General features: G+C 48.4%; 1 protein-coding gene across 2 annotated transcripts in view; it reads right to left on the reverse strand.

Annotated features, from left to right (window-relative positions):
- Positions 1 to 12,308, reverse strand: part of LOC142661482 (NXPE family member 1-like) — a 233,560-nt gene that overhangs the window by 15,980 nt on the left and 205,272 nt on the right. For both annotated transcript variants that reach the window (XM_075838884.1, XM_075838883.1), the window contains one exon: positions 2,600 to 2,818. In XM_075838884.1, coding sequence (XP_075694999.1) covers positions 2,600 to 2,818 — 219 coding nt within the window. The remainder of the gene's footprint in view (positions 1 to 2,599; positions 2,819 to 12,308) is intronic.

Below are 12,308 nucleotides of genomic sequence, written 5' to 3' on the forward strand. Positions count from 1 at the left end.
TCCCCTATATATTTTTTTCAGATGCAACAAAATCTATAAAATCAACTTTTAAAACGGTGCACACTATATGCTAATTACTCATTAAAGGGTCATGGGGCGGCACCGCTATCCTGAAGAGTCACATAGTCCTGAATCCAAACCCACCTTTCAATGTTTAATTGACATCCCCCTGGCTGTTATACATCACTACCAATCTCCTACATCTTTCTCAGATGAGCCATTGCCTTGTACTACTTAAAGAGGCTCTGTCACCAGATTTTGCAACCCCTATCTGCTATTGCAGCAGATCGGCGCTGCAATGTAGATTACAGTAAAGTTTTTATTTTTAAAAAACGAGCATTTTTGGCCAAGTTATGACCATTTTTGTAGTTATGCAAATGAGGCTTTCAAAAGTCCAAGTGGGTGTGTTTAAAAGTAAAAGTCCAAGTGGGCGTGTATTATGTGCGTACATCGGGGCGTTTTTAATACTTTTACTAGCTGGGCGCTCTGACGAGAAGTATCATCCACTTCTCTTCAGAACGCCCAGCTTCTGCCAGATCACGCTGTGACGTCACTCACAGGTCCTGCATCGTGTCAGACGAGCGAGGACACATCGGCACCAGAGGCTTCAGTTGATTCTGCAGCAGCATCGGCGTTAGCAGGTAAGTCGATGTAGCTACTTACCTACAAACGCTGATGCTGCTGCAGAATCAACTGTAGCCTCTGGTGCCGATGTGTCCTCGCTCGTCTGACACGATGCAGGACCTGTGAGTGACGTCACAGCGTGATCTGGCAGAAGCTGGGCGTTCTGAAGAGAAGTGGTGACACGTCCCTCTTTTGGCATCCAGTCCGACCTACCTGGATGACGCGGCAGTCCATGTGGCCACTGCAGCCTGTGATTGGCCTGTGATTGGCTGCAGCGGTCACATGGGATGAAACGTCATCCCGGGAGGCCGGACTGGAGGAAGAAACAGGGAGTTTTGGGTAAGTTAACTTTTAATGCTATTAACTCCAGTGGTAGTCACTGACCCGGGTGCTGAAAGAGTTACGGCCGATCAGTTAACTCTTTCAGCACCCTGGACAGTGACTATCCCCTGACGACGCCTAGCAACGCTCCCGTAATTACGGGTGCACACACGTAGCCACCCGTAATTACGGGAGCCCCATAGACTTCTATGGGCCTGCCCATGCCATAATTACGGCCTGAAATAGGATATATTCCATATTTTTCAACGGCACGGGCACATTCCCGTAAGCAAACGGAAAGGTACCCATGGCCAATAGAAGTCTGTGGGCCCGTAATTACGGGCCATAATTACGGCTCGTAATTACGGACATTTTTACGTTCGTGTGCATGAGGCCTAAGGAAGAGAATGCTTCAGCTTGTATACAACAGAATACGGTATGCCCTAGTGACCATGGTTTTAGTAGGATTCTACTTTAACTCATGATCACTACTGTATAGTATCTAGCCACTACGGTAAAACGAATGCATGCAGACGTAATATATCACCCCAACGTGTAAACAAGCCTTTAATGTAAGGCTGCCACTGCAATCAGCAGCATAGATGACTTCTCAATTTACTTGATTATGCTATGGTGTTCATCTGCTATAGTACAGTATAGAGCGGCATAACTGTGCTCCTCAAAACACACACACACACACACACACACACACACAAACACACACACTTGTAAAAATCTTTGCTGCCTGTTGCTACCACTAAAGGGCTGATCTGTATGCTGCTCTACACTGTTTTCACTGGCCTGAGTAAGAGCCACATTTAGAGCAGCCCAATAGGCCATGTTCAGACATGGCGGATTTGCCACATATTTGTGGTGCGCTTTCCTCACCACAAAACTGCTGCAATTTACATTACTGTCAGGTACTATTGAAATCCACAGAATGCTCATTACATTGCTGAAAAATCGCAGATTTTTAAAGCAAATTTCAGCCGTTCAATCTATAGGGTAAAAACTACAGTGAAACTGCGGCAAAATACATATGTAACACATTTGCCTTGCATTCGTGACAAAATCTGTGCCGGATTTCTTCAATTACATCAAAATTCAACCTTTTGTAAGTCACCAAGCAGCAAAAAAGTATTTGCATTGGAGAGCAAGGAAACTGTGTTTAGTACTAAAGGAAAGAAGACTAGATTTATCAAGTATATGAAGAAAATGCTCCACATCATCTTTGCTGCTGCTTTCATAGAAAAAAAACTGTAAGGATATTTTCACATGGCCTATTTTCGGCCGATTTTTCAGGCCGTAAACGCCCGAAAAATCGGAAGTAGAACGCCTCCAAACATCTGCGCATTGATTTCAATGGGAAAAACGGCGTTCTGTTCCGATGGGCCGTTTTTTTTACGGAAAGAAGTGCAGGTCACGAAAAAGAAGTGCAGGTCACTTCTTGGGATGTTTTTGTAGCTCCAAAAACGTCCGTAAAAACCGTGAGTGGCTTAAAAAACGTCTGAAAATCAGGAGCGATTTTCCCTTGAAAACAGCTCCGTATTTATAGACGTTTTTGAGTTTGCGTGTGAACATACCCTTACAATTACAATGTTAGATCAGTTTATATGTTGTTTGTCTACATTGAGGTCTAGTGTTTAACACTTACTTTTTAACTTATTTTCAAAGTATCTAATCCACTGAAGCATTGTCGAATCCCCAAACATGTAAAAGAACTTCCCCTTCATGCATGTGTTCATTTCCTCCATATTGTGATAGGTTTGCATTGTGCATGATTTGGGGTACCAGATTTCCTCCATGACATATCCACTGGGATATTCTAAGCCCATTCCAGTTGTGCAGTTTTCTTTCTTCTGTAAACTCAAACCTGTATAGATAGAAGAAGCAGCTATTTTTTCCTTAGCATTATAAATGTGCATCACAGATACAAAGGCATACTATAAGGATACTATAAGGACATGCATCAATAAGGACATGCATCAAAACGTTTATGAATGTGACAAGTGCCAAATTAATGGGGATCTGGCGCTGACAGTCCTTTTTATTGTAGAAATGGCTGTGCATGTATGATCCCTCTCCATTAAAAATATTTTTTTCCAATAGGTTATTTTAAGAGTCAAAAACAACTTACCCTGGCTAGCGCGCTGAACAAGATGGACGTGTAGGAAGAGAGCTCTCCCAGTGATTGCAAGTATCCACCATAATCCTGCTGATTAGAAGTTTGGAACTTACCCAGATCCTGCAATACAACAGCGCAGAGACGTCTGGAGTTGGCAGAGGTGACATTTCCCCTGTCAGCGGCAACTGGTGTGAGACACGAGATTGGCCCCGACATCGCGGCCGGCATTGTCACGAGGAGAACTCTTCTGCTAGCCTGCTCCCTCTCCTCACGCTCTCCCTCCCGTGTACTTACCTGCGGGTAGCTTCAGAAGCACATCGCAGCCGCCGGATGGTACGTTGAAGCCACGATTTTGCTGCTGCGGCCTGTGAGAGACGCAAAACCGTGGCCTGGATTTAACTTCCCGTGCATCAGAGGAGTGGTGATAGCAGTCATGACTGGCCTAAGTAGAGTCATGTGCTATTTAAAACCTTTTACTCCTATTCACCCCTTATTCGGCCCACCACCCAATAACGACACGTGACAACCGAGGTTGGATATGAAATGGCCACAGCAGCCGTTTATTTATTTACAATATTTTAAATGCAATTTAATCCGAAACATTCGGCTAACTCCTTTTGGAATTCGACCGGAGAATTCCTCCTCTAATTCACATGACCCAACATGGGTCAGAATCAAAATTAACAATCAACATTTTTAATACTTTAACAGAGCAGGGGAAGTCCTTGAAGCCATTTTAAAACCGGATTTTTTTTAAGTTAGCCATCTGCAAACCACCACCAACTCTTTACCTCCAGCCGTAAACCAGCTCGGAGGCACCGCTCACCTCTGCAGATGGCTCCAACCACCAGAAGACCACTTCAAAGGGATAAAACCCTATGAAGTCTTCAAATGATATACCTTTTTGGGGGACGTATACCCCCGATGCGACCCCCCCACCAATTTGTACTGACCAACCTCAAGGACTCCCCCCGCCACAGCGAAACAGGCCTTGACTGCCTTAAGCCTGTGAGTTCCTCCATACCACAACCGCCCTCTCAATTCCTTCTGCTAAGGCCAAGCTCCACAGATCAATTCCAACCTCGGTCAAATGCACCCCATCACTACGCCAATAATTTCCAACCCCGGACTCCAGATCCTTGTGTCGAACACAAATGCCCCCGTTCTTGGCAACGAATCGTGACACCGCCCGATTCACCTTAATGCGGGCCTTATTGACCCTCTCCACCGACCTTGCCAGGCGCCAAAACTTCCTTGGAACTATGTCCGACCAAACAATCACCAAAGACGCAACACAGACACAACAAATTGTGCTTTATATCCCGCACTAGCTCACGAAAGGGGCGTACCCCTAGATCGTTCCCCCCAACATGCAACACCAAAACCTCCGGGACTCTATCCAGACGAGCATATGTTTGAAACTCGGCCAATACCCGGCTCCATAACATACCTCGAAATCCCAACCAATGTAACACCTCATCCCGATGCGGAATGCGAAGCTGGCGGCCATCCGGGCGCACGTCCGGCCGCAGTGCCTCCCAGTGCACAAAAGAATGTCCTAACAGCCAGACTAAACATGGGCGATGATCTGAAATGAAAGGACAAGAAACTCAAAGAAAAGCCATAAGAAACAACGTACAACTCATAACAAATGAGGGCGAACATAAGTCCTAAACCTATTAGACTCCCAGTGGCCAATGCGACGCACACCCTCGTCATCCAACCCCCAACGCCCAGCTTCTGTAGCCGCGCCAATTCTGAACGAGTGAGACGAGTAACACCCGTCCCCCACACCAACCACAGCCAAGCATTTTTTGAATATTGCATCAAATTGATACTCAGACAGAAACGCGTCATTCTCATGGCGGAGCAATGGCGCCTCCGGCACCTCGCCAAGTGGCTTGAACGCAACCATGCAAGCGACCGGACACATCGTCGACTCCGGGAGAGCAAACAACACTATCCGCTTACCACGGCCCAACTGATCAGTCTTGGACCGCCGCACCAACAACTCGAGTCTATTCCCGTAAAGATCCACATCCGCCTGTCGCAACCCCCCAGCCTTAGCCTTACTAGGGGAGACCAACTCCCCAATTCGGAGTGCTCCAAAAAACGCGAGGGAAAAAGCCAACCGAAACAAATCTACCTCATAAGGTGAATTACAAACAGCCCCCAGCGATGCGCCCAGTGAACCAAGGAGGGCAAAAGACACGGGTCGCCTCGGATCTGCTTCGGCCCTGCCTCTACGCAAACCTTTCAAAGCTTGCCTTACTAGAAAATGCTTGGATACATCCTGGAAACCCCATAATTTTAAACCGAACGCCAAACCAGCAACGAAACGAGTCACCTTAGCCAGCGAAAACCCGGCCTCCCACGCATCACCCAACCAGTACAACAATGCTACCAACCTGTCTTGTTCCGTGCAGACGTTGCCCAATACTCTTACCCAATCCTCCCATTGCTGCCAACAAGCCGAATAAGTGTTCCAAGTCGCCCTAGCCAGTGACCTTTCAATCAACCCTTCCACGGGACCGAAACCAGCTCCCAGAGATGCTCCGGGCAAGCCAAGCCGGACGCATCCGCTCCCGGTGCCAATTGACGAAAACGATCCCACTGCGAGTGAGAAAGAGCATCAGCAATACAGTTGGACACCCCTGGCACATGCACCGCCACTACCCACGCGTTTAGCGACAAGCACAATAACACTAGGTGACACAACAACTGAGCCACAGGTGGAGACGATGCTGATAAGTTGTTAATTGCTAACACCACCCCCATTTTATCACAGTGGAAACAAACCTTTTTATCCCTGAGCCTGTCCCCCCAAATGGTCGCTGCTACCACGATGGGAAACAGCTCGAGCAGGGCCAGATTTCGCGTAAGCACATTGACCACCCAGCTGTCCGGCCAGTTCCCCGCACACCATTGACCCCCCGCATATGCGCCAAAACCACCGGACCCCGCCGCGTCAGTAAACAACTCCACATCGCTCATTTCTTGCACCGGGGACATCCACAACGATTTACCATTATACTGCCCAAGGAACTCATCCCATACCTGCAGATCTGCCTTGTGTTCCAACCCAAGCCTCACAAAATGATGGGAAGCCCTGATACCCGCCGTCGCTGCCGCGAACCGCCTACTAAATGCCATTGGCATAATCCTACAGGCAAAATTCAACTTTCCCAGCAGCGACTGGAGTTCGCGCAAAGTGATCTTCTTCAGTCGGCAGGCCCGCCTCACTTCATGCCGCAAGGGTAGTAATTTATCCTCAGGCAGCCTGCACTCCATTGCGAACGAATCAATTGCGATCCCTAAAAAACAGATGGTGGAGACTGGGCCCTCAGTTTTACCTGGCGCCAACGGAATTCCAAAATCCGACGCAACCTTCTGCAAGCAATACAATAGGTTACCACAAGCAGGGGAACCGCTAGGGCCGACACACAAAAAGTCATCCAGATAATGTATCAATGAGTCCACCCCAGCTACACCCTTCATCACCCATTCCACGAAGCTACTAAAAGCCTCAAAGTATGCGCATGAAATAGAACACCCCATTGGAAGACACCTATCGACATAGAACCCCCCGTTCCAGAAGCAACCCAACAGCCGTTGGCTCTCCGGATGTACCGGCAGCAAACGAAAAGCCGCCTCAATGTCTATCTTCGCCAACAACGCCCCGGGTCCCGCCCCTCGCACCAACGCCACCGCTTTATCAAATGACGTGTAAACCACCGAGCATAAATCGTGATCTATCCCATCATTTACCGACGCTCCCCTGGGAAAGGACAAATGGTGAATCAAACGGAATTTATGGGGCTCCCGCTTCGGCACAATTCCCAAGGGGGATACAACTAAATTTACAATAGGCGGCTCGACAAAAGGACCGGCCATGCGCCCCAGCGAAACTTCTTTCAACAGCTTTTCAGAAACAACCGCCGAGTGCATATAAGCCGACTTAAGGTTACGCCGTGTAACCGGGACCTCATACGGAGGAGGGGGAATAACAAAACCAAACGAAAACCCCCCAAAAATTAACTTGGCTGCAACCCTATCCGGATATTCAGTTAGATACGGTGCCATTCTTTCCACCCTCACCGGTGACCGCCCCTTGGCCAACGGAGGAGGACTGAGGACCTGACCGCTTCCCTTTCCGCATACATTTTGCAGCCCCATGAGAGGAGCCGTTACACTCCGAACAGACATGTTTAAATTTGCATGAGGCCCCGAACTTACACTGGCCATCATTGAACTGCCAGCAGAACCCAAGTTTTGAACCGGAACCCTGTCCGGACTGACCTCCTTGGCCAATGCTCCCGGGAAAGGACTGCTTAATCGGGGCCGTAACCCCTAACCACAGCGCAATATCTTTTTGATCCCACCGAATCGCCGGCCGTACCGCTTTTCGCTGGCGAAATTGCTCATCATACCGCAACCACGCATGGCCCCCGTACGCCCTATAAGCCTCCCCGATGGCATCGAAATAACAGAACGCCGAGCAATTTTCCGGCGCCTTTTCTCCGATCACGCTCGCCAAAATAGCAAAAGCTTGCGACCAGTTAACGAACGTCTGCGGAATAAGCCTATACCGCCGGCGTTCTTCTTCTTTTTTACTCTCATCCCGCTTGCCTTTATCCAAGTTGAACTTTGCAAGCGGCAGAAGAGTATTCATCCTTCCAAATCCGGTCCCTCCCCTCCTGCTTCAGGTGAGCCCCTAACGGACCCTCAAAACAGACATAAACCTCGCCCCGAGCACGATCATCCAGCCTAATTCTATCCCCATCCTTCTGCGCCTCAGTTTGTACCGACACTGCTACTGCTTCTCTTGACACCCCCGAAACATTACTACCCACGGACCGCGGCAATACATCACGATGACCTTCCCATACCACCGCCAGGGACACCGCAGGAACTACAGGGGCCGCTGCCCTATCTAAGCGCCCAACTAACTCAAACAACCCACCAAATCCGATAAGCCATCGCGCCCGACAACGCCACTATCGACAGCCGCAACCGCCGCGCTCGCTGCCCCACCCTCAAAACCCAACATGAAAATTGCTGGATACGGTAACATAGGAGTTACACACTCACCGGGCTGCCCAGGCGCTGTATTCCCACCAGCCGGAAAATCCTGACCGCGCTGCGTCTCATCCAGCTCTCCATCTTCTAGATCCTCTCTTGCTGCCGACTGGTGCTCACACCGACATCTCCGACATGGGGACCCCGATATGCTGACCGAGGGGCCGGCCACCTGCCGCCCGACCGTAGGGACCCAAACCTCCGACCGGACTTGTTGCCTCGACGTCGTCGTTGATCTTGTCGTCCTCCCCGATGATCTCGAGGAAGCCTGCCCCCTGGCCGGCACATCACCATGCGGGGCGGCCGTGAACTGCACCCGGCATACTGCGGCTGAAAGCGGGGGTGTGATAGGGAGCTCGGCCTGCGACTCCCTGTTAGCCGCCGAGCCCCGTCGCGGCTGGGGATTCCTGCCAGGACGCAGGCGAGGAGGTGCCCGTCCCAGCAACCTGGCCTGCAGCGTCCTTAGAAGGGCTCCCCCTGCGACGCCGGGCCTGCGGGGCCATATCTGGGCTCAGACGCTCTGGTGGACGGGACCGCCGGGAGCGGCGGGGTGACCGGGCCTGAGCCACTGCTCCCGACGACGCCCTCTGCTTTATTGGAGCAGGGGCCGCAGGGATCATCTCTCCCCCTGCTGCTATATTGCTAACGCCTGCGAGGAGGGCGGGGGAAGGGGGCGCCTCTGTGCCGGCTGCCGACACAGAGCGCGATGGGCCTGCCTGAGGGATCCGGGCTAGCGCTGCAACTGTTTCCTCCAGCCAGCCCGGATCATGGAACACCGCTGCAGCCTGCAGCTGCGCGAGCAATGCGGCCGGGGAAGACATACTACTACTGCAGTGGGAGTTAAGTGACCGGCAAGCTCTCTCACCATGTTCTCTCTCAGCTAAATTTCTACCTGTTGTTCCTCCCGCTGCTTCCAGCTCAATGTCGAAAACAGCGGGAGGAACAGATACCTCCCCCCTTTCCCCTCCCCTATATGTCTCCTCGTTTCCCCCACCAACTATCTCCTCTCCTATTGGCTCCTTCTCCCTCCTATGGCAGTCATGGAAGCTTCCCCTTAAGCCCTCCGCGCTGCCGTCCAGCCTCGTCTTTCAGACGATCTTTCAGCCGTTGGAAGATGCACTCCTGTGCTATTTGGAAGCGCTGCTGGGACGTGAGTACACATGGTACTTGTTGTGAGTGCTTGCTGCACATACATTTGCAGTCCTACTGCTAAGGCCTGTTGGAGAACCGAGACCGCGGACTGGATTTGGTCTCACATGCATTGGTAGAGCAGTAAGTGTGGACATAAAGACCCTGCGTCGGCTTATTTGAAGCAGCAATCCTGTTTTGAGTGACTGTGTGTACACTAAGGTTATGTGCACACGATAGCAGGCATTTACGTCTGAAAAGACAGACTGTTTTTAGGAGAAAACAGCTGCCTCGTTTCAGACGTAAATGCTCCTCCTCGCATTTTGCGAGGCTTCTCTGACAGCCGTAAATTTTGAGCTGTGCTTCATTGAGTTCAATGAAGAACGGCTCAAATTACGTCTGAAAGAAGTGTCCTGCACTTCTTTTGACGAGGCTGTATTTTTAAGCGTCGTCGTTTGACAGCTGTCAAACGACAACGCATAAATGACAGGTTGTCTGCACAGTACGTCGGCAAACCCATTCAAATGAATGGGCAGATGTTTGCCGACGTATTGTAGCCCTATTTTCAGACGTAAAACGAGGCATAATACACCTCGTTTACGTCTGAAAATAGGTCATGTGAACCCAGCCTAAGTGTTTGCTGGGCTTAGCTCAAATTTTTACAGAGGACTCTTCAAGCCTCTACTGCATTCAACTCAATACTGTATTAACTGGGCTCTGTGGCCCAATTTTTGTTTGCTTGGGACTGTTTGCTGAATGGTGCCAATATAAACGGATGGACTGAGAGGGGAGAGATTTTTTGAGGAACACAGGACGTCTGTCTTTAAATATTTTCTACATTGATCAGTGCATAGTCATGGTCAAAGGCCATAAAACTGAGAATTGGGATAACCCCAAACAAAAGAAAAAAGGTCAATCGGATATGGATACATTTCTACATAAGAGGTCCCCTACATCGAAGAAAGATGTTCATAAAAATGTGCAGGCTACTTCTCAACAACCTGATCTGATGGACTCATCTGGGGATAGTTCTGAGGAAGAGGCTCCTAGAGGCGCTAGCTCCATAAACATATCAAATGCAGCGATGCAAAAAATAATCGAAAATGCTCTTAAACCGGTACTGAAGGAGCTCGTGGATTTCAAACAAGAAGTGCGGCAAATGCATAATAGAGTCGAGGTGCTAGAGGAGACTCAAGCCATATTGCTGAACCATAGCACAGCTACAACTACCCCCATGGACAATTGTCAGATTCATTTAAACAGCCTTCTTTCTTATGTGGAAGACCAGGATAACAGGGGACGGAGAAACAATCTGAGGCTGAAAGGTATTCCGGAGTTGGTTGTACCTTACGATATTCCAATGACTGTATCCAGTATGTTAAAATTATTGTTGGCTAATGACCATGCTGAAACATTAGTGGTAGAAAGTGCACATAGGGCTTTGAGACCGAAACAGAAGGAGGGGGACCCCCCTCGAGATGTAATTTGCCGGCTATTAAATTCCACACATCAGGATTTAATTCTTCGGAAAGCTAGAGAGTCTCATACACTATCCCATAATGGCTATGTCTATACGATCTTCCAAGATATTTCTCCAGTTACTCTGAATTAGCGATGACAGCTTAAACTGCTAACAGAAGCTCTGAGAGCAAAAGGTATTCAATATCGCTGGTTATTTCCCTTTGGGATTGCTTTTGGAATCAATGGCTCAATGAAAACCATTAAATGTCCTGATGACCAAACATCTTTATATGACGAACTTGGAATGGACCCTCAATGGCCTTTGTCTTGGCTTTAAATAGTGGACGTAGCATCACTTCCGAATCTTCCCAGAATTACTCCATGGGTTTTGGCACGGGGGAACAATAGTCGTAAAAGGCTCTCTACTCCTTCGGAAGCTGACCCACATGGGACTCCCTGAAGTTGTCTATGAGTCTTTAGCAGAGGACGTTCGTTTGTATGTTAATCCTTACTGTTTCTCAGGAGTTTTACTGTGTCTGGTAAGATACAGGCTATTGCACTATGTAAGATCATTAACTGTAACTTTGATTGTTCTGAATATACTATACATCCCACAATCTCCTCTCTTGGCTTATCGCACACTGTGCTTTAATTGCATAGGTTGACTATTGTACTTCTAGAAGTTTGTTGACATATCTTGTATTTCACAAATTTCTCTTATTATTGTCTTTAGCTTTTTGATTTTCCTACTAAACATGTCTGAAATACACGTTGCTACATGGAATGTGGAGGGGATGAACTCCCCTACTAAGAGATCCAGACTTCTTCAGATTTTAAGATCTCACAGCATGGATATTGCTATCTTACAAAAAACACATTTTGTAAAAGGGAAGATGCCTCAGTTATCCTCTACATATTTTAACAAATGGTATCACTCGCAACATCCTGCGTTAAAAAAATGTGGTGTGTCTATAGCCATCAAGAAGTCTGTACCTTTTATGTATATTTCTCGACTATCTGACCCAGAGGGCAGATTTACATTTGTCAAGGGTTTAATTGCAAATACTCCAGTTATGATTGCAGGCATATATGCTCCGAACAGCCAACAAGTTAAGTGGTTGGTTGCCACCTTGCAACACTTGAAATTATTTCAGGCAGGGGTCTGCATTTTAGGTGGGGATCTAAATGTCACTCTGGAACCTTCTTTAGATTAGTCAAAAGGCTGCTCACAGCAATCTTACAGGAGCCTTAGATTACTACATAAAACACTTTCAGACCTACAGATGCGGGATGTCTGGAGGTCATTTTCCCAACGGGTAGGGATTACACCCACTTCTCTGCACCCCACCAGTCCTATCAACGTCTTGTTTGTTAGGGCCTCACAGCTCCCTATGGTGTCCACAATAGCTATAGGGCAGATTGTTGTGTCCGATCACGCACCAGTAGTGATGGACTTCATTGTCACATCTCTCCCCAGGAAGTCATATACTTGGCGGTTAAATGAAACGTTGTTGAAATCATCTGCCCATACGCAGAAAATATCTGGTAGTTTATGTAAATACTTTGAGGA

The sequence above is a fragment of the Rhinoderma darwinii genome, chromosome 10 (assembly GCF_050947455.1).
Source record: "Rhinoderma darwinii isolate aRhiDar2 chromosome 10, aRhiDar2.hap1, whole genome shotgun sequence".
Classification (NCBI taxonomy): domain Eukaryota; kingdom Metazoa; phylum Chordata; class Amphibia; order Anura; family Rhinodermatidae; genus Rhinoderma; species Rhinoderma darwinii.